This window comes from Doryrhamphus excisus, chromosome 4 (genome assembly GCF_030265055.1).
Source record: "Doryrhamphus excisus isolate RoL2022-K1 chromosome 4, RoL_Dexc_1.0, whole genome shotgun sequence".
NCBI classification, from domain to species: Eukaryota; Metazoa; Chordata; class Actinopteri; order Syngnathiformes; family Syngnathidae; genus Doryrhamphus; species Doryrhamphus excisus.
The window spans coordinates 9,620,636-9,644,121 of NC_080469.1; the positions used below are offsets into that span (position 1 = coordinate 9,620,636).

The window sequence follows — 23,486 nt, forward strand, 5'->3', positions numbered from 1 at the left end:
TTTGCATGGAGCGCATATATGCACATTGTGCAAATCAACAGTGCACGGAAAATCCATTTTGGTAGGATTTCAAAAGTGTATAAAGACTGTAATGGGTGACAGAAAGGAGATATACTATAGGGGTGAAAAGCAGAAACATGGACATGGCATTAAAAATGTAGCTTCAGTGAAATAAAAAGGTTAAAGATAAATAAAACATTAGATGGAGTCACATGGCTGTAGCTCAAAAATATGAATTTAAATCCTTATAAGACTGATTACTGAAGACAGTGTCTTTAGTTTATTCCTGCTGTGGTGCAGAAAGCGTCTGCCCTTCACTGTCAAAGCTTACAATTATTTGGTCTTCTTACTTGAATATTAATGTTGAAAAATCTATTTCAATGATATGAGATGATATGAACAGCCTGCATGTCAGCAAAAGTGCTAAGCTTTCAACTTTGGATCATTTTCTCATGCTTCCGTTTTTATTTATTTATTTTTTTTTAATACTTAAGAGGCACTACAGGACATGTCTGCGGTAGCTGAAAGTAAGTGAAGTAGCAACATCCAGCAAATGAGATTAAATTTACAGTAGAAAAAGAGAAGCAGCTTGGCTCTGCTGTTGTTGATTTCAGGTCTAACTATCAGAACAGAATGATGTTGTGGGGTTAAGGGCCATCAACACACTATGGGAATGGGAGTAGTAATGGAGAGAAACGGGTCAGGGCCTCAATAGACTGCAGGCAGCATCCCTGTGGGCTCTGTTCATCAGGGGTCAGTGGATGGAGGTCACAAGTGGAGGCTGCGCTCAGGCAGCGTAAAACTGAAAGATATATTGTTTTCGTCCTATTGGTGAACACCATTCTGCGTTTTCTGTCGTTTTCAGATGGCAGCGCCATTTTCAAGGGGTGTTTCCACAGGCCAGACAATGTCACTTTGGCTCTCCCTTTTAGCGTCTCCATCCAAAACATGTCTGTTGACAAATGTGTCGACATGTGCACGGAGAAGGTGAGGTGGATTTGTTGCTATCTGTTGTGCATGACAGCCCGCCTTCAGTGTTTAATGGCCGCCATATTTCAGGAGAAATCGCTGGCCGTCCTGGCTCGAGATCGATGCCACTGCGGCTTCCCGACCCCCTACTTCTCCCTTCATGAGCCGGAGGACGAGGGCATGTGTCTCTACCGCTGCCTCGGAGAGGAGTTTGAAAGCTGCGGCAATGACGATTACTTTGTGGTGTATCAAACCCAGGTTCAAGGTAAATTGTGTAGAAAGTGAGACAGCCGTTTCCTGTGTTTTCACTAAATGACAGACATGCAAGTGAGCAGTGGTGCATTAAGGGTGAACAAGTCAAACTGCTGAGTGAACTACTCCACTTAATGCATGCATCCTCATGTACGAGAAGCTGACTAGTGCTATAAGCGCAAGCGTGTTGCTGTACTACCATTTTTTAAAATTATTATTAAGTCTCAAAAGCATTTTTTGTTTCCTGTTGTTTTGAGATAAACAGAGTTTAGAGTCACACAAAACTAAAACTGTGCAGATTTTTTCAGTGAAGATCATCATGTAGATTCAAGGACTCTTTATTACTTAGTGAAAAATGCATGACTCTTAATGGCAAAATTCAGGCAAATGTAGGAGGTGGATGAACAATTTGGCACCGATCCAAATTTGTAATGTCTGTACTCCGCTCTTGAGTGCCTCGTTTGTGATGTTTTCATATCTAAATGTGAAGGAGATTCATTTCGTGTTATTCCCACACAGCAGTTGGCCTCAAGTGTCAGCCTGTATTCACCGTTGTGGGCGATGTTTCCTCAGGGCAAAAGCCAGCAGTGGCTTGGCTCAGCAAAAATAAATGGCCTGGAAAAAAAACACACACACACAGAGTCACACACAGTACAATTAAGCTGCAGTGTGTTGAGAACTTCATATTCAGTTTCACAGAATGTTTTGTGTACTTAAGTGTCGATTGTGTATTTGCATGTCAGGATTTTCCACTGGCTTAAAAAAAGGAGAAGCTGCCAAGTTGCCTACCACAACAATACAAAACGTGTTTTGACCTTTCCTCTTCCTCTTTTCTGTAATCATTTCAGTGCCACAACATTCCGACATTGTGTTATTTCTTCAAATCTTTTTCTTCCAATGGTAGAATGGAAAATAACAAAGCTGCATCTACTGTGAAACATACTGAATGGCAACTATATCCCATATAAGACTTGCTTTTGTTTTTACAAAGACAATAATGCTCAGTTTTGTTGACCGATATTGTTTTGACAATATTTTTATTATAGCGATTGGCGTTTGCAGTGGTGTTGAACTGCACTCCATCATACTGAGAGAAGTTTCCAATAGTTCAACTACACGAGAAGTGCAAAATCCTCTTAGTATGATGCAGTACATTTTTCCACCACATTAATGAACATATAAACAATCTTATCATATTGTACAGTTCATAGCAGAGGCACAATCAATATCAGTCTGTCAGCGTGTCGTTCAAAACTGACAGTGGTGTGAAAAAGTGTTTGATTTTTGCATGTTTGTCACACTCAAATGTTTGCGATCATGAAAACAAATTTGAAAATTAGTCAATGACAATGCATTGGAACACAAAATGCAGTTTTTCAATGAAACAAAGAAAAAAAAAGTACAAACCTATATGACCCTGTGTGAGAAAGTGATTGCCCCCAAACCAAATAACTGATCAGCCATCATTAGCAGCAACAACTTTAATCAAGTATTTGCAATAACTTGCAATGAGTCACTTACAGCACTGTGGAGTGCTGATCTTTGCAGAATTGTTGTAATTCAGCCACACTGGAGAGTTTTCCAGCATTAATCACCTTTTTAAGGTCATGCCACAGCATCACAATAGGATTCAGCTCAGGACTTCTGACTATGACTGATAAATTTTTATTTTTTCTTCAGTCAAGGTGGACTTGCTGGTGTGTTTTGGATGAATGCCCTGCTGCAGAACCCAACTTAATTTCAGCTTGAGGTCACAAACAGGCCGCATGGTGGACGAGTGGTTAGCATTTTTGATTGTCCGCTTGGCATCTCTGTGTGGAGTTTGCATGTTCTCCCCGTGGTTTTCTCCAGGTACTCCGGATTCCTCCCACATTCCAAAAACATGCTAGGTTAATTGGCGACTCCAAATTGTCCATAGGTATGAATGTGAGTGTGAATGGTTGTTTGTCTATATGTGCCCTGTGATTGGCTGGCGACCATCCAGGGTGTACCCCGCTTCTCGCCTGAAGACAGCTGAGATAGGCTCCAGCATGCCCCTGGGACCTTAGTGAGGATAAGCGGTATAGAAAATGTATGGATGGATGGACATTCTCCTTCAGGTTTTTTTGGTAGACATGCAGAATTCATAGTTTAATTTATCACAGCAAGTATTCCAGGTCCGAAACAGCAAAACAGCCCCAGATCAGCACACTATCGTCACCATATTTTACTGTTGGTGAACAATGTTCACAATATTTTACTAAAATTCATCATTACTTTTTCTTGTGGTGAATTTGGTTGACTGGCCACACCTGTGAAGCTTCACCAGTGTTCCACGTTTTTTTGTGGAACACTGGAACATTTGTGGATAATGGCTCCCAAAGCTTTATAACCTTTTCTAGACCGATAGAGCTCAATTAATCTCAGTTGTTTTAATAGAGGGACAATCCGTTTTTACAAAGGGCAGATTTGTTTTTGTTCTCGCTTAATAATAAAAAGTTTAATTTAAAAAAATGCATTTTGCTTTCAGTTGTGTTGTCATTGACGAATATTTAAATTAGTTTGATGATCAGAAGCATTTAAGTTTGACAAACATGCAAAAAACGAAAGGGGGCAACCACTTTTTCATATCACTGTATATAATAATGTTGAATAGGAAATAAATAATAACAGAATCTCTGTCATATTGCATTCAGACAACCGCTGCATGGACAGACACTTCCTCCCCGCTCGTGCCAGTCAGCTGGTCGCCCTCGCCAGTTTCCCCGGAGCCGGTAACACCTGGGCTCGTCACCTCATCGAGCTTGCCACCGGTTTCTATACCGGCAGCTATTACTTTGACGGCTCACTCTACAATAAAGGTAGGTTGCCTTTATATGACAATATAAATCGCATTTTTACTTGCCTCGGTGGCCCTGTGGAAAAAATGTATTCCCTGTGTGCCCTCGTGTTTTGCCAGGATTTAAAGGAGAGCGAGACCACTGGCGGAGCGGGAGGACCATCTGCATCAAGACACATGAGAGCGGCAAGAAGGAGATCGAAGCTTTTGACTCCAGCATCCTCATGATCCGAAACCCCTACAAGGCTCTTATGGCGGAATTTAATCGCAAATATGGTGGCCACATTGGATTTGCCTCCCAGGCCCACTGGAAAGGAAAAGGTGAGTCTCAGAAGATGGTGCTAATGTATTTCACATGTTAAGAGCTGCCATGTTGTTGAAATATTCAAGAAAAGAGAAATACTTTGAGGTGGAAAGGCACAAAGTAGAGAGGCTGGAATGGGTAAATGACAACCTCAAATAGAACAACTTACAACTGCAAGAAAAAAGTCATAAAAAAAATACCATTTTAAACATGAACAACATGGACTGGAGCATCAGATCTCTTGGATCCAGAAGGAAATCTCATTTTGATTAAACATGTGCAGCCTTTGAGCTGTGGGAATCATACATAAGCACAACAAATGACACAATGAGATTTGACAGACATCACAGCAAACGTAGGATTTTTCCAATGTAAGACTTTTTTTATAGCAAAGAACAATATTTGCTATAGTGCAGTGGTTCCCAAACTTTCAGACATTTGACCTCCTGTTACAGGGCTGGGCCATATTTCGATATTTTAAAAATATTCATACAGTATTTGCTTTAAGCACGATATCAAAATCAACCATATTGTTGATATCGATATAGACTGGATTTGAACTGTAAAAAGGAGGAAGGAGGGGTGGAGCATAACCCTGGAGGCTTCGTTGAAGCTAACAGGCTAGCGTGTCTATAGTGGAAGAAGTCGGCAAGCAATAAGCAGTAACTCAGTAATATGGAGGTACTTCAAATCCAGACCATTAAAAAAATCATTTTCACCACCTGAAAACTTGGCGCAAACTCCAATATGAGGAATGTGTGCATCGTCTTGCCTTCCTCATGAAAGGAAAAGCAACCTCATCACATTGCTAATATATGGTCCTCATTGCAACACTGGAAAAAATGCTTAAAATGCCTGCTGAAAACGATGGACTTGCCATGTCCAGCCACGTGTTGAAGTCACAACTATTTAGCATAAGCTCTTCCACAAATGTACAAGGAAGTTACAGACAGACAGCTGATAAGCCTGATGCAGAAGACTGCTTGTGTCTTCTAAAATGTTTACTTAAAAATACTACTGTTTAGTATATTTGAGTTGCTGACATTTTAAAATGTCCTCTTAAACCAGGCGCTCCTTCATTATTATTTTCCTATTGGCCCAGGAGCATAAATGTTTGTTTTAAAATATATATTTGACCATTTCTATATATATGCCCTGACCTTCCCACCTTCAAAAAACAACTCAAAACCCACCTCTTTAAATCTGTTTTTAATGTCTAACCTTCTATATCTGACTGCTGTGCCCCGCCCCGCTTTTTTAACTGTGTACTAACAAATGAATGTTGTATTTTGGTGTGTCTTTTATTCTGTTTACTTGCTCTATTCAACTTCATTCTTTTGTAAAGTGTCTTTGAGTATCTTGAAAAGCGCTATACAAATAAAATGTATTATTAGTATTATTATTATTATATTTAGAAAACAATGGCCCAGTTTATTGAAGTAGCTATTTTTTGGTACATTTTTTAATTAGCATCTTGTATGAAGCATTAAAAAAAAAAGAAATCCTCATGTTAAGTATTTATTTTAACAAAACAACTTGACACACAACTTTGGCTTTTATTTTGTCGAAACTCATTTTGTGGAAAAAAAAAATCTAGCGACATATATCATATATCGATATTCAACTTAAATATATCAAGAGTTTTTGGTCCCTATCGCCCAGCTCTAACTTCTGCAACTTAAAAAACTTAATCCTCATTAGTTTAATTAACTTGAAATATTGAACATGTTTCATTTGAATGGACTTCATTTGAGCTTCACTTTTTTGTTCACTCAGGATGGCAGGATGGGTTTAGGTATTGCATTTTAATTTAATGAATCATTATGTCCCCAATATTTGGCTTTTGGGTGAAATTTCAGGATGAACCTAAAATGTACTACAGTATAACTGTTTACAGGTCATTATCATTCATGGGAAAAATAATAATAATAATAATTCATGGTCAGTCAGGAACATGACCGACAACGAAATGCTCATCTGAATCAATAGCAAGTACCTTCTTATACTTCATGAGTTGGGGTTATTTTCCACTTTCATGATTGGCCTTTGTACTGCACACTTCATGGCCACCATGCAAATATTTTAGTTGCTACAAGCAATGGGAGCAGAGCAAGGTGAAATTATTGAAGAGGAGCATTTGACTGAAATAAAGTGAGCCAGAGAGGTTTGTGCATCCCTCACAGTATGCTTGTACATTGAGGTCATGCATCCATAAATAGGGATGGAACCTCCTCTTGCATCTGACAGGTAGCAATGTATTGTTGACTGGAAGAGGTAGTCCATTATATTGCATTTTTGCATTTGCATGGGCAATTGTTCAGTGACATGGAACAATGAGGAAATTGAGGAAGCGACTGCTGAAGTGAGGATTGATGCACTTGTGACCTTTTTAACCCGATGTGGCAATGTTTTTAAATATCAGGGTGAATTATTAATGCGGAGCTGGCTGCAGTGACGACATCTGTTTTGAGAAATGGGAAATGAAACAGGGCCTTCGTCACACTGCTTGATGGCATGATGAGTCGTGTCACCGATTACAACCAGCTCCTTCCTCAGGCGTCAGTGCCAAACTCGATTAGAGAATGCGTGTGCATCGGTCTAAACTTGCACACAATCATGATAATTAGATGTGTTTGTCAACCGCTGTGAGCTGGGTTTTTTTTTGGGGGGGGGGGGCTGTCAAAAATAGTGCGTTAACAGCGGTACTTGATTTATTTAAATATTTTTGCATAATTAACCATTACACAGACGGAGGCACAATAGCGTCTCCACACAGAGTCTGACGCTATTTTATAACTTGATTCTGACAATTCTCCAATTCCAACACCATATAAGTGTCTCCAACTCATCAACACGGCACTTGTCACATCAACAACACTTCCTCATTGTCACCAGATGACAGCGAGATGCATTCACAGACACTCCAAACATCATGACAATGTCATTATTATGTGTGTATGTGTGATCTAAATAAAGAGAAATACAAACACAAACAATAAGTGGATATTCTTATCACTCGCTTTGTAACTCTTAATGCAGAAGTGAAATTTGCTACATTTAGGTATGCTTGAAAATCCCAGAAATCAAAACTTGTTACTTCAGCTTAAATGACATCTCAAAGACACCAGCTCATTTAAGTTGAATTCATGTTTAAAGTGTATTTTATGGGAATTGCCAGTATACTTAAACAAAAATTGCATATTTCTCATTAGAATTTTTCCTTCTGTAAAACACATGTATTTTGCTTTTCTGTGCATTCTAAAGAGAGAAAAACAGCTAACCTGTGAGAGCTACTAATACACATAATGGGGCACACTTATTTCGACTATCCAGAAATCACCAAAAATGTTCTATTTACATAACTGACCTTTTATATAAACCAAGCTACAGTGAAGAACTATTTTTCTGGGGTAGTGACATAGCACCTCATAAGGTAACTGGCCCACTCCAAAACCATGCGATAGCAAACCAATCTGTACTGATGGGAAACACAATACAATATAATACAATACAATACAATACAATCTGTATTTGAGTTCATTCATTTCAGGAGTAGGGTACGTATGGTTCGCGAGCCAGATGTGGCTCTTAGCATTTGTTAACACGTTTTTTTTCACGCTGACATTTTAAAGTTCTCATGCATTTTAATCCATCCATCCATTTTCCAGCAGGGTGCGGGTGGCCAGAGCAAATGCCATCTGTCCTTCCGATATTTTCCTTGTAAGACACCCAACTCGATTATTACTGGATAATGTGGTAGCCTACCCAGGTCATTAAGAGGTCAAGAAGCATACTTTCCTCCTTTAATCAAATAGTCAACTAGCTAATTCCTGCTGAGCAAACCCTTTTGACCAAAAAGATGGTGAAAAGAAGAAAGGATGAGGAGTACCGTGCAAAAACCATGCAGCACCAGAAGTTGCATTAATGGTAAGAAGTATATTCATTCATTCATTTATTTTCTACCGCTTATCCTCACAAAAGTCGCGGCCATGCTGGAGCCTATCACAGCGGACTTTGGGCGAGAGTGGGGTACACCCTGGACTGGTCGCCAGCCAATCACAGGACACATATAGACAAACAACCATTCACACTCACATTCATACCTATGGACAATTTGGAGTCGCCAATTAACCTAGCATGTTTTTGGAATGTAGGAGGAAACCGGAAAAACCACACACGCACAGGGTGAACATGCAAACTCCTAGTACAAAATTATTACAAAAAATATTCTGAGATTTATACTTATGTCGCTTTCATGGCTCTCTTAGCCAAAAAGTTCCCAACCCGTGATTTAGTTACATAGTCCATATTGCCATTTTACTATGTTTCTTTTGAACCACGATGTAGCGAAGGATGACTGTAGTCCTTTACTAAAGGAAAAAAGAGTAGCTTCCAAGAAGCAAACTGGTTCCAGTCAAAAAAGTACAAATAAAGCACAAGGCAGGCTAGGGAAATCAGACTACTGCTTACTGGAATAAAGACGGAATGTAAAATGCAGTCAGGTAGTAGCTACAAATGTGAAAACATGAAATGACAATGATTGGCACCTAGCAGGAGGACACAGAATGTCACGGGGTGTCGAGGGTTGGACCCCAGATGCGGAGGAAGGCCAACAGGAGTTGCAGTAAGAGTCTTTTAATAGGCAAAGTCCCAGAAACAAAAACTGCCCAGGGGGCAACACAAGGTGGTGGCGAGGAAAAACACGAGGAAAAAACAAAAATCTCGCCACAGAGCACTGCTAACATAAATTACTAAAGTGAACAACAGGAGGCTGGCTGGACGGCTAGGGAGTGCTGGGTATACCGGAGTACCAGACGGCTTGCAGGATACTAAGCGAGGAACCAGCGACTCCCGCTGCAAGCGGCGGCCTTAAATGGGCAGTTGATTTGGATGGGCTTCAGGTGTGCCCAGTCCTCCCGCCTCCAGCCCGCTCCAGGACATCTGGAAAACAAGGAGAGGCAGACCAGAAGGCAGGAACAGGACTGTGACAGTACCCCTCCCTCTAAAAGTCGCCACCTGGCGGCTTACCTGGCTTCTCTGGAAAACATCTATAGAAATCAGAAAGGAGGGTGGGATCAAGGATGAGGGAGCGGGAAATCCAAGAGCGTTCCTCCGGCCCATACCCCTCCCAGTCCACCAAATACTGGAAACCTCTGCCCCTTCTTCTCACGTCTAAAATGGCCTTGACTGTAAAAGCGGGGTGGCCATCGACCAGTCTGGGCGGAGGGGGAGGAACTTCCGGGGGGCTGAGGGTACTGGAGGCAACTGGCTTGAGGAGGGAGACGTGGAAGGCTGGGTGTATCCGGAGAGCTTCAGGGAGACGGAGCTGCACAGAGGAAGGGCTAAAGACCCGTACTACTGGGTATGGGCCGATGTACCTGGGTTGGAGCTTCTTTGAGTCCGTGTGGAGCGGTAGGTCCCGAGACGAGAGCCACACCCTCTGTCCAATCTTGTATTCTGGGGCGGCCGAACGGTGGCGGTTGGCCAACCGCTGGTTCCACTCGGAGGTGCGACCCAGCGCGGCCCGGGTGTTGTGCCATGCTCGGCGAGCACGTCTGAGGTGGGCTGCCACTGAGGGGACAGCGGACTCTGACTCCAGTGAGGGAAAAGCCTGGGGTTGGTACCCGTACGCCACATGGAAAGGTGAAAGGCCCGTGGCTGAGCTGACCAGAGAGTTGCGAGCGTATTCAATCCAAGGGAGATTAAAGGACCAGGAGGCGGGTTGCTGATGGCAGACGCAACGGATGGCCGCCTCCAGGTCCTGGTTGGCTCTCTCCGTTTGGCCGTTGGTCTGGGGGTGGTAACCCGAGGACAGGCTGGGTGAAGCACCAAGGGACTTGCAAAAAGCCTTCCAGACTGCTGACGTGAATTGGGGGCCCCTGTCCGAGACGATGTCCAAGGGGATCCCGTGCAGTCTGAAGGCATGGTGGACCAACAGATCAGCCGTCTCCAGGGCAGACGGGAGTTTGGGGAGGGCGACGAAATGAGCCATCTTTGAGAACCTGTCGACCAGCGTGAGTATGACAGTGTTGCCATTGGATGGAGGGAGGCCAGTGACGAAGTCCAGAGCCACATGGGACCACGGGCGGGAGGGAATGGGTAGTGGTTGCAGCAACCCAGCTGGAGGCTGATGGGAGGACTTGTTCCGAGCACAGATGGGACAGGCTGCCACAAACTCCCGTACGTCAGCTCGGTAGGAAGGCCACCAGAACCGCTGTGCCAAGAGGAAGGCGGTGCGCGACGCCCCCGGATGGCACGCCAGCTTGGACTCGTGTGCCCAGCGGAGGTCCTGGGATGACAAACAGGCGCCCCGAGGGGCAACCGTTGGGCGGGGTGACCTTCTCCATGGCGTCGGCCACTTGCCTCTCCACGTCCCACTGGAGGGCACCCAGAATCCGGGATTGTGGAATGATGGTCTCCGGGGGGGACTCCTCTGAGGGTGGAGAGTGCAGTCTGGAGAGGGCGTCCGGCTTGCTGTTCTGTGAGCCAGGACGAAACGTCAGGGTGAAGTTGAACCGTGCGAGAAAGAGCGCCCACCGTGCCTGTCGGGGGTTGAGCCTCTGGGCAGAGCGGAGGTAGGCCAGGTTCTTATGGTCCGTGTGCACGATGAAAGGTGGTTCCGCACCCTCCAGCCAGTGCCTCCATTCCTGCAGAGCGAGTACAACGGCCAGCAATTCTCTGTTGCCGATGTCGTAATTCTGTTCGGCCCCGGTCAGGCGACGAGAGAAGAAGGCGCAGGGGTGCAGTTTCTGGTCGGAGGTGGAGCGCTGGGAAAGGACCGCCCCAACGCCAGTATTCGAAGCGTCAACCTCGACAAAGAATTGGGCCGCAGGGTTAGGGTGAATGAGTACCGGAGCGGAGGTGAATAGACCCTTAAGCCGGTTGAAAGCCGACTCAGCCTCGGGGGTCCAACTAAACGACTCCTTCACCGAAGTTAGCCTTGTGAGGGGTCCGGCGACCCGACTAAAATTCCGAATGAATCGCCGGTAGAAATTGGCGAAGCCCAGGAACCGTTGGAGGTGTTTCCTAGTTGTAGGAGCAGGCCAGTCGGCCACAGCCTGGATCTTGGCTGGGTCGGGCTTAATCTGACCCCGCTCCACGATAAACCCCAGGAACGCGACTGAAGAGGTGTGAAAGGCACACTTCTCAGCCTTGATGAACAATCTATTCTCTAGGAGTCTTTGGAGGACCAACCGGACTTGTTGCACGTGTTCAGCGAGGGAGGAGGAGAAGATGAGTATGTCGTCCAGATAAACAAAGACGAACCGACCCAACATGTCCCGCAGGACATCGTTTATCAAGTTCTGAAAGACGGCCGGGGCATTGGTAAGACCGAAGGGCATGACCAGGTACTCAAAATGCCCGAGGGGAGTATTGAACGCGGTCTTCCACTCGTCCCCCTCCCGTATGCGCACCAGATGGTAAGCGCTACGCAGGTCGAGCTTGGAAAAAAATTTGGCGGAGTGAAGCAGGTTGAACGCGGAATCCATAAGCGGCAGAGGGTACTTATTCTTAACCGTAATGTCGTTAAGCGCGCGATAGTCTACACAGGGACGGAGTGATTTGTCCTTCTTCTCTATAAAAAAGAACCCAGCGGCTAACGGTGACGAGGAGGGCCGGATGAGACCAGACGCGAGGGACGAGGAGATATACTGTTCCAGTGCCTCCCTCTCAGGCCGGGAGACATTGTACAGCCGTGACGACGGCAGCGCTGCACCTGGGAGCAGATTAATGGCGCAATCATATGGCCGATGAGGTGGAAGGGATTGGGCTCGATCCTTGCTAAAAACCTCCCGCAAATCATGGTAGGCGTCAGGAACGGAGGAGAGGTCGATCTTCTCGGGAGGGGCAGAGCAGGAGGACGTGGTACGAGGCCACGCTGATTTGAGGCAGTGTGTGTGGCAGAACACACTCCAGTTTAAGATGGAGGATTTGACCCAATCGATATGCGGGTTGTGCTTGAGTAACCAGGTAAGCCCTAATACGACCGGAGCGGAGCGTGACGGGAAAACAAAAAAACTCATGGACTCGTGGTGGTTACCGGACACACGTAGAGAGAGAGGCGCGGTCTGGTGAGTAACCGTGGCCAGGTGACGCCCGTCGAGGGAGTGCACAACTTGTGCCGCAGGCAATTTAATAACTGGAATGGCAAGGCGTTTAACAAATGACTCGTCCACAAAACTATCATCAGCTCCAGAGTCAATAAAGGCTGAAATGTTGACGTGTCTGTCGCGCCAGGAGAGCGTACCTGGGAGTTGTAGTCTGCCGGCTGCCGGGTCTGCTAGTGACGTCATCCCAGCCGGCTGTTCCACCGTTGCGCCACGAGGAGGCGACGCTTGCGAGTGTGTGCGATCTGGGCGGACCGGGCAGCGAGAGATAGTGTGGCCCGCCTGACCACAGTAAATGCAGAGCCGCATCCTTCGACGACGGTCCCTCTCGGCCGGGGTGAGGCGACTTCCTCCCAGCTGCATGGGCTCGTCGTATCTTGGTGCAGATGCGGGCTCGACGGCGGGGAGGGGACGCAGCGACGACGGCGGCGAGCGGTCCCCGTGCTCGCGCAGAAAGCAGCCGGGAGGGAGGCGTCCGTGCTGGAGGAGGCGGTCCTCCTTGTGGTCGTTGCTGCGCCTCTCGATCCCGATTGCCAAGGCGATGAGCTCGTCGAGGTTGGATGGCGTCTGCAGAGGAATCATTCGTTCCCGGATGTTGTCCGACAGGCCCAGGAAGAAGGCGTCCGCGAGGGACGACGGGTTCCAGTCGCTCTCAGCCGCCAGAGCCCGGAACTCGATGGCGTAGTCGGACGCGCTGCGGCGGCCTTGGCGTAGCCGTAGGAGAGCCCGGGACGCCTCGCGTCCCGGCGGGGTTCGCTGGAAGATCTGCTCCATGGCCTGGGAGAAGGCGGCGTATGACGAACAAACAGGAGAACGGCGGCTCCACTCAGCGGTGGCCCAAGCTCCAGCCCTCCCAGTCAGGTGGGAGGTGACGAACGCCACTCGCGCTCGCTCCGAGCGAAAAGCCGCTGCCTGCAGTTCGAAGTGTAGCTCGCATTGGGTGAGGAACGGCCGTACCTCCCCCGAATCACCCGAGAACTTCTCCGGCTTGGAGAGCAGCGCGCCAAGAGCAGGTGAGGAGACGTCCGAAGTCGGCGGGAGGTCGGCGGGCTGCTCGGGGAGCGTCGGGGGGGTGGCGACGGGAACGTCGCGCTGCAAGGCGGACACCAATGCGCTTAGTTGAGCCTCAAGTGCCTTCATCCGTGCGTCTTGCTGGTCGGCCAGGCTCTTAACGCAGGAGCCCAAGGCGTTGAGCTGCTCCTCCTGTTTCCCCAGACGTTGTGCCTGGTGGCGTAGAGCCAATTTAATCGGCTCTGGCTCCGCGGGGTCCATATCACTTGGCTGGTTCCTACTGTCACGGGGTGTCGAGGGTTGGACCCCAGATGCGGAGGAAGGCCAACAGGAGTTGCAGTAAGAGTCTTTTAATAGGCAAAGTCCCAGAAACAAAAACTGCCCAGGGGGCAACACAAGGTGGTGGCGAGGAAAAACACGAGGAAAAAACAAAAATCTCGCCACAGAGCACTGCTAACATAAATTACTAAAGTGAACAACAGGAGGCTGGCTGGACGGCTAGGGAGTGCTGGGTATACCGGAGTACCAGACGGCTTGCAGGATACTAAGCGAGGAACCAGCGACTCCCGCTGCAAGCGGCGGCCTTAAATGGGCAGTTGATTTGGATGGGCTTCAGGTGTGCCCAGTCCTCCCGCCTCCAGCCCGCTCCAGGACATCTGGAAAACAAGGAGAGGCAGACCAGAAGGCAGGAACAGGACTGTGACACAGAACTTAATAACATGATTAATGCACCAAACTCATGTGTAGTCTGGACACAAAGTAAAGGTGACACATAGTAAACAGAGTAAAATAAGACATGGAAGTACTAAATAAGTGACCCAAAGATGAAGTCATAGCGAAGACAAAGATGAACGTGCAAGACCTAATACTTAATATGAATATCAGTTCATTTATCAGCGTTCATTTGAATCTTTTTTATGTTTTTTATTGCCTCAATTGGCTTTATATTAGAATATATTTCTCTAAGTAAACTGGGTATTTGGTTTCTCATTCATTAGTTGGTGGAACCTTTTAATTGAATCAATTCTCTTTTTAATTACGTTAACTTGATGACTAAATATAGCTTGAGTATCAAGTCTTTGTTTCTTTTGTATGATAGAAGACTTATGGAATCCGTAACCCCTTGAGGCCGGATGATGTTCCCCTCACAGTCCTTTATATATTTCATGCATATTCCCATTCCCCCAGTACATCAATTTAGGTATGTCTTTGTAACTATGGCAACTGGTTTTGTCTGGTCCGCGAATCTTCTCTCTGAAAAAATCGATTTTCCAGGGGCTGGTGAGTTGCCTACCCAGCAGTTATATCTCTTTGTGAAAACATCAGCACATTTGGTCTGCCATTTCCGATGAACATTCCCCCCTTGTGTTGGTGGGGAAATGATGCGATGACATCAGTAAGTGAAAGGCCTTTCGACAGCTGCCACTTTGGATACGGGGGAGAAGCTGCAAGCTCGAGACTTAGCATGACAGCGTGCACGGGGAGTTGCATGTATCATTTGATGCACTCACCTCTCCGGATGATGCTGCTGACACAGATGCCTTCTACTGGGGTCACTTGGAGTCAGTTTGGGGGCAAGCGTCATTTCTTTGAAATGTCACTGTAACTTCATAAAGCACTGTCAGTTATTTTACACATGAATGCTTTGCACAGTTGCTGTATATGGCATTAGAGGTCAAACGTCCACAAATAATAGAAACACTTCAGATCCTGACCTGAAATGCATCCACAAGTGTGAGCACAGCAGAATGCATTTCTTTTGGTTTTATCTTATCTTACACTTTTTTTCTTTAAGGCTGTGGAGAAATGTAAACTGTGTGGCAGAGATGCACTTCCTCTATTTTTTTTTTCATACGCTACAATTGATGGTACGATAAGGTCTCCTGTGATATTAATGGTGTCTGTCACCACACATTCAACAGGCTTTCTAAAGCCACTTTGAATATTTTTTTCAGTGTGTATTTGCAGCAGTGATGAACTTATGAACTGCATATTTACATATTATTTATTACTGTAATGTAATGCAAATATTACTTATTTACATAAGTGAGAGGCTTATACAACACAATACATAAAACATAGGACAAGTGACAGAGGACAGGGAGGTTTGTCACTAAATGATACACAATAGTGATGAATAATAGTATGTTTATTTCTACATCATATGAGTTTCCAAAACCCACACAAAATCAGAATATTGTAAAGAAATCACCATTTATTTTTGAGTTTGTGCAGAAAAAAGAAAGAAAGAAGGATCACATCAAAACAATCAAAATACAGTACTTTCAAAACGATATGCCAATTTCCAATACCTGGTTGGGAACCCCTTTGCCTTAATCATTGCCTCCATGTGCCGTGGGATTGAGGCAATCAGCCTGTGGCATTGGCTGGGAGTCATGGAAGCCCTGATTTCCTTGATGCTTGCCACCAGCTCTTCTTTGTTTTTGGGGTCTGGTACTTCTCATACCACATAAATTCTCAATGGGGTTTAGATCTGGCGAGTTGGCTCGGCAGTCAAGAACTGTGATGGCACAAGCGTCAAACCAGGTTTTGGTGCGTCTGGTGGTATGGGCAAGGGCCAGGTCCGGAATCTCCATGCAAATTCTTAGCAGAAGGAATCATGAAGCTCTCTCAAACATTCTGGTAGACTGTTACGCTGACATTGGATTTAAGAAAGGAGAATTGTCCATAGGTATGAATGTGAGTGTGAACGGTTGTTTGTCTATATGTGCCCTGTGATTGGCTGGCGACCAGTCCAGGGTGTACCCCGCCTCTCGCCTGAAGACAGCTGGGATAGGCTCCAGCATACCCTAGTGAGGATATGCAATAAGGTGTGCAATAAGAATAACAAAAACAAAAGTGATAACCAAACGACCCTAAAAATAAACAAATCTTGTATCTCATGTTATGCAGGCATTTTGATAGATAATCTATAAATGGGGTTGATATTTCTGTGAAGGTTGATATAGACTTATGTTTGTGATGTATTATTTTCTATCCATATGTGATCTATTTTTAAATGGATCCAGTGGGTGATATTGCATGCTTTTTCATTTTTCCAATTTTGAAAAAAAATTTTTTTAGCAAAAGTTATAAAGAGATGAGGAGGTTGATTATGATATTTATGAGTAAGGTCTACTTGTGTGGTATCGCCTAGAAAACACAGTGATGGATTTAATAGGATCCCACAGCCCAAGATGATTGATAGGTTATCAATTACTGAGAACCAAACGGAATGTACCAGTTTGCAGACCTGTGTGGCATGCAAATAATTACCTGTGCAACCCAAAGTGCATTGTGAACAGACAGGTGTCTGTGTCTGATAACTCCCTTTTGTGCAATCGACTTTGTTAGATGAAATCTTAGTTTTATATTGTATTGGTTTTAAATTTCTATTTATTGTCATGGAATAAATATCTCTGCATATGTCTGCCCAGACAGAAGTACGGGTTGGGGGATATACGTGGATCGTTTTCCCATTTAGTGAATGGTATCTGATGTTTTGATGCTGTAATTGTTTGGAGGTTAATATAATGTTAAGGGCAAGACCATGAGTACAGAGGGTCCCATTATAACATTCTCCAGCAGTTGATGCCTTCCCTCAAAAAAAAAAAAGAAAACCTGCAGAGGTTCCAGAAGGTCCAACTCAAACTGAAACATAACCAAATACATTTTTCCCATAAGAAATAATAACACAAAACACATTTTTTGGGGTTTTTTTTTCACTTGTTTGTTACCATAATCTTTTTTCACTTTTTTTTTCAAACTTTTTCCAACACATCATTGTATGCTTCAACATTTGTGGGTCGAGTATGGGGTAAGCCCCCTTGTGGGGTAGGTTCTCTTTTGCACTAGCACGTGTCTTACTTGATGCACAAAGCCAGGTCCCTTGAGGCATGTTTGGATGAATCAGGTGTGGATGACTCAACCCCATCAAACCGTCAACGTTCACCTTTGGGGTGAACCAGAACAGAGATTGTGAGCCAGCCATCGCAAATGCTCTCCAGGATGAATGGCTCAAAATGTCACGGATACAAACCAAAATCTTGTACAAAGTTTTCCCAGCTGTTATACTCACAAAGAAAGGAAAGATCAACGTCATATATCATTGTTTATATTTGACTTTTATCGTATAACCTGTACCACATGAGGTTTCTTGGGACCACCAGGAACAGACAGACTTTGTGAAGCCCGTTTTTTTTGAACGACTAATTGTTTATTGGTTGCTAATTTATTTGTATCCTTTAGTCAAAGTCATAGTTTAGTTTATTTTGAGCATGCCTATACAATAAGGCAGTGGTTCCCAAACGTTTTACATTCAAATAACATTTAGACATTTGATCTGAAGTCATGTACCCAATACTCCTTAAAAACATAAACCTTTTCATGTTAATACATTTGAAATAGGTATGAATGTGAGTGTGAATGGTTGTTTGTCTATATGTGCCCTGTGATTGGCTGGCAACCAGTCCAGGGTGTACCCCGCCTCTCGCCTGAAGACAGCTGGGATAGGCTCCAGCACGCCCGCGACCCTTGTGAGGATAAGCGGTAGAAAATGAATGAGTGAATGAATGAATGTGAGTGTGAATGGTTGTTTGTCTATATGGGCCCTGTGATTGACTGGCGACCAGTCCAGGGTGTACCCCGCCTCTCGTGAGGCAGTATAGAAAGCGGTATAGAAAATGGGTGAATGAATATTGAACATAGTTCATTGGTTCATTCATTTTATAGTAATTTCAGGTGAAAAATGTGTATCTTGCATAGTGACGTTGGAATAAAGTTGACGTGACCACTGATAAATAGATAAATCATCATCCTACATATCCTGTATTCCACTCTGATATTGGCATTCTTCCCATTCAAACTTGGAACAACTTTCTCCACAGCTCTTTCTCCTTCGTGCTGCAGGCGCCTCTCACTGTGAGGCGTTCAGGCGCACTAGTAATTTTGAGTGTTGGGCACTAATTGCTTTTCCTTTTTATTCACCCCTATGACAATTGACGTAAGCGTACCCGCTTTGGGAACCACTGTAATAAGAGATATAACGTGATTCCACTTTAAGACATTTTTACTGCTAAATGTCAGGTTTTAGTGGTTTGATGCACTTCAACAATACACTTCAAAAATAGGAAAACAGGAAACGAAATGTTAATTTAGGCTTGTGTGATCTTAAAGAGATCAGACAAGAGGCTTAAAAGTGGACCATTAGAAGCACGTTTCCTTACTTCAAAAGCGCATTTTATTTTTCCATCCCTTGATGAGAGAATTAAATACGAATAAGACGCATTTTATTTGCATTCACTTTCCATACATAATCATAGTCTGAGATGTGATTTCCCTGACGTACCTCAAGAACAAGTGGCACACTTTCTTTCCTGATGCATGTTAATTATTTATCAGATAAAAGAATGAATTTTGAAAGATGAAGGTATTTGGAGAATTGAACATTTGGCAGCTTACCATCAGGTGTTAGGCTGGTGGAGGTCATCGACATTGTCTTAAACATGAGTCTTTATTTATAGACAATGTCTGTCTGCTTCCTTTTCCTGCAGAGTGGCCCGAGTTTGTGAAGAACTATGCTCCGTGGTGGGCATCCCACACTTTGGATTGGCTCCATTACGGGAAGAACGTCCATGTGGTCCACTTTGAGGTTCTGAAGAGAGACTTGTTCTCCCAGCTGAAGTGCATGGTCCAGTTCTTGGGATTGAAGGTTTCCGAGGAGCGTCTGCTCTGCGTGGAAGGCCAGAAGGACGGCAACTTCAAGAGGTCAGGGCTTCGCAAACTGGAATATGACCCATACACTCCTGAAATGCGAGCAAACATCAATGAACTCATCAGAACGGTTGACGCTGCCTTGAAGAAAAGGAACATGTCTGGCGTTCCAGATGAATACATGCCAAGATGATATATGTCATATTTTCTGCAGCACATTTGGCAAGATTCCTTCCTTAGACGTATTTTATTAGTTTTTCTTTTTCATGAAGACACTTTTTCTTCAATTGATGTGTTGGACAAGAAAATAATAGCACTTGTCCTCTTCTGTGCACATGTGCTGTGTCGGCATGTGCACACGCCTTAACATGAAGAGGCTCCGATAGCAAGCTGTGAGCGCAGTGAAAACAATTTAATACGCTTTGGTATGTTGAGCTTATTTTGTACAACAAGAAGAAGAAATAAGATGAAAACATTTTCTGCTGCTCCTTTAGTTTTGAAACATTTGTAGGTGAAGTTCTCAAAAGAAAGCCCCTTATCAGAGGGATTCATGCAATATGCAGGCTATAACTACCTGATAATGATACTGTGTTTTTCCTTTTTTGGGGTAACTTACTTTTTGCAGCAGAAATTCTCTTTTTGATGATAAAGTTCTCAGTTCCTCGGGCACTGAGTCAAAGAGAGATGATGATTTATCTTGAGAGCATTTATTTATCTCTGGTGTGCAGCACACACACGTGGCCCGGCCAGTCTGCTTGTGAATAATGTTCTCTTGACACTGGATTCAAACCCAAAAAGCACTTGACAGTGCAACACTTGGCCCAAAGATTTCTGAAGAATCCCTCTCTGTGTGCTTTAGGTCAGATTAGTTCTTTTATCTTCAGTTTTCTTAGCACTCAATCTTTTTTTTATTGCTTTGTTGTGATAAGGGCAATTAAATAGTTAAAGAAGTGATATAATAATTAAAAAAAAACACAGACTGCAAAAATTCTATTCATAACATCAGTACGTCTCTCTGCCACATGCTTCCAACAAAACAAGCATGTACAGAAAAACAATAAATAGCTAAACAAATAACAATGCAGAGAGCCAAGAGACAATAACTGACTTCCATTTTCAGGATATTTGCTTTATATCTATATTTTTATAATGTGTGTTGGCACATCCAAATATTTGTAATACAAGAAACAAATGGTAGACACTGTTTCTATTTTTGACAGATGCTTTAAACTTTATTGGCTCTTGTTGTCATTGACAAACAGGCACAAAGGTGTCGTATTTGAATGTATTGCCATGGAACGAATGTACTGTGATGAAGCCCAATAAATTAGTACATTGGATAATGTATTCGTTGTCTCCATGATTAATAATCAGGCAAATGTCAACACCGTGATGAGCGGCTTTGAAAGGGAACTTTTTCACCTATTGAGCTCGGGAACAAGCTTTGTTGTCATTGAAAAGTTCCTGCGTGATGTCACAGAGGTTATGTCGTTCCTGCAGACGCTTTAGTGTCTGGGGTGTGTTTACTGCAACAAGCGATTAAAAGTAGAGGTCATGCTCCCTTTTTTCTTCTTTTCTTTCTGTCTCGTTTTCAGACAAATCCCTTGAATATTTCAGTTCAGTGTTATTCAACAGTACATCAAACTGACGTGTTTTGAAGTGCTGCTGACAAGAACAATAAAATAGTTTGATGATCAAATGGATTATGTAAATCAGCAGCATTAAAAGAGGATGGCAGTGGATGCGCTGCTGCTTGATAGAAATAAATAAAAGAGCATTTTTAAACCTACATTTCACAATTTGGGCAGGTTAGATTTAATAATGTTTCATAATACAGTAAAATCTTGGTTTGCATCATTAAGTCGTTACATTTTCTCCATAAAAAATTATATAAATCAACTTGTCTGTTCCAGAAAGCCAAAAATGTTAAAACAACCTATAATGTAACCACCTTCCTGTTTTGCCATGAGTTATCTCTTGAATTCAATAGTGTTTCTTACCTCAATAACCTAAAATGGGTACCTAAATAACCTAAAATAGTTAGAAGTTTCAGCATTTTGACATCTTCTTTATTAAAATGCTGGAACTTCTACCTATTGTGTTTGGTTTGTGTTTTTTTTAATACAAAAAAATGACCTTGCCTTTTGTAATTTCAATTTTCTTGAAATTGCCAACATTTTTCTCACCTGAAAAGTACAAGCTGCTGCACACACTCACCACTATACAAGATTTAAGGAGACATTTTATTAGTGATATCAAATAACTACTACATTTTGTACAGCATTATAAATATGAATGTATTGCTAATGAGTCACTTTGACCAATATCATAAATGTACGTTTCGGTTTGTAAGTGCACTTTAAGGGGGGGTTACATCCCAATGTATGTGCTGGCTATGTGCAAAACTGGGGAAAATCGCACGAGAAAAGCACGTGGCCTGCATGCATTTTCAAACCCGCAGATAGCACAGACACAAAGCCTGTAGTAAGAAAATTGAGACGCTAATAATTTTCTGCATGCACGCAGCCAGGTTGCAACAGCAAGCCAGTGGAGGAGTGTGTGTGTGTCTCAGGTTTAAAAGTACATTGTGTACATTGGCCGTCCGACCACAGCAGTGTGGCTCCTCCTGCAGTGGGCAACATAATCCACCAGCTGTACACTGTGGGTTTTTTCCCCACCTCCATGGAAGCACGGCGCCATATTAATGCGTTACATTAATGCGCCTTGCCATGGCGAGCGGCTTCTCCCGCTGTTCACTCAGGTTCTCCCGGTCACGATAGCCGTAGGTGCCGTAGGAAGCCAGTTTGAGCACACCAGCCATGGTGATGAGCAGCTGCTGCGGCAAAGTAAGAGGAATGACAGTTGGCAAGTTGGCAACCGGAAGTGTTCCAACCGTGACCCCTGTATTGAATGGTTTGAAAAAAACACACATATTGTTGTACTCCTAGTAACTACTATATATTTTTTTCTCCCATTATAATGAAAAATTTCATTTAAACTGCTTTTTGTGTTGATTTGTGTTGGTAGTGACTAATATTTACATTTGTTTGATGATCTGAAACATTTTAGTGTGACAAAAATGCAGAAAAATAAAAAATCAGGAAGAAGACAAACACTTTTTCATACCACTGTATAGCCACAGCCCCCTCCCCAACCCCCCTTCCTTTTCAATCAGCAGTCAGGACACATTCACAGCCTCAGAGACTATTGGAAAGTAGACATTTCAAGCAGGAATGAACAGACACAAACGCAGATATTTTCAAATATGCACATTTCCCCCACGCCCATGTAAAACAAAAATGTATCGGTTGTCTTATTTGGCCCGCAACCTAAAGTCGGCTTTGAGTATGGGCGCCCTGTGCGATTGAATTTGACACGCCTGCTTTAAAGGATAACACAATGATCAATAACACTTTCATGAACTGTAAACACAAATACATTCTCCTTTTCATTCTCCAATGTCAAATATCGGCCCTGTCAGCTTGTCAGATAGTGAGATTTTCTGTCACCCTGGTGTGTGTCCACCGCAGAGGGCACGTCTGTGTTTCCAGGTAATTCAAATATAAATCCATTTGCATTTAAATGAGACTCGCTCAGCTTCAGATGTCATAGACAGAGAAGGCCCATGCAGGTGGATGGGTCAAGTAAGAACTTGATTTGTGTTCAATCCTTGTTTGCATCAGCAAGGAAACAAGACTGTCTTTCTAAAGCTGCTTTCTAAAGCCAGTTTATGATGTTAAACTATTGAGATTTTGAGAACCGTGGTCTTCTTAAGTTGAGAAGGAAACACGTACTGTATATGTAAAAGCACGTATGAGAGATAAGAGCACATTTTTGGAGCATAATTTATTATATATTAGGCTTTACTTTTGGAATAGATTTACAGACTGTTCTATAGCATACATATGGAAGCCCTGGCTGGGACACTATCAGATGTCAGTACGATTAAGTATGACCTTCTATCATATTATGTCAGCATTTGTCTGCCAGTGTTCCCACTTGACTTTGCAAAGAGTGACATTCACCAACTGGTCACTAACACCGACATTGGCCCTGTAGCATAAAGGTTAAAATGATATATACTGTGTAGATGTACATAGAAAGAGAGCAAGAGATGAGCTTGACCGAGGAAGTTCAATCCAAGCCAGGAACAGGATGTAGGGATGAGATAAAAGGTGACGCATAGGTGAGATGAAAGAAAGAAGAGGACAGCAGGTGAACAGAAGGAGGATGCAGGAGGAATAAAGGATTCAAGTTTAGTAGGCCAGTGGATGGATGGATGGATGGATGGATGGCCAGTGTGTATAGCACA

General features: G+C 43.7%; 1 protein-coding gene across 2 annotated transcripts in view; it reads left to right on the plus strand.

Moving 5' to 3' along the window:
* Positions 1-20,721, plus strand: part of wscd2 (WSC domain containing 2) — an 88,989-nt gene extending 68,268 nt beyond the window's left edge. For both annotated transcript variants that reach the window (XM_058070036.1, XM_058070035.1), the window contains exons 5-9: positions 866-987; positions 1,060-1,234; positions 3,897-4,061; positions 4,160-4,360; positions 19,015-20,721. In XM_058070036.1, coding sequence (XP_057926019.1) covers positions 866-987; positions 1,060-1,234; positions 3,897-4,061; positions 4,160-4,360; positions 19,015-19,367 — 1,016 coding nt within the window. In that variant the 3' untranslated portion in view covers positions 19,368-20,721. The remainder of the gene's footprint in view (positions 1-865; positions 988-1,059; positions 1,235-3,896; positions 4,062-4,159; positions 4,361-19,014) is intronic.
* Positions 20,722-23,486: the final 2,765 nt, after the last annotated feature.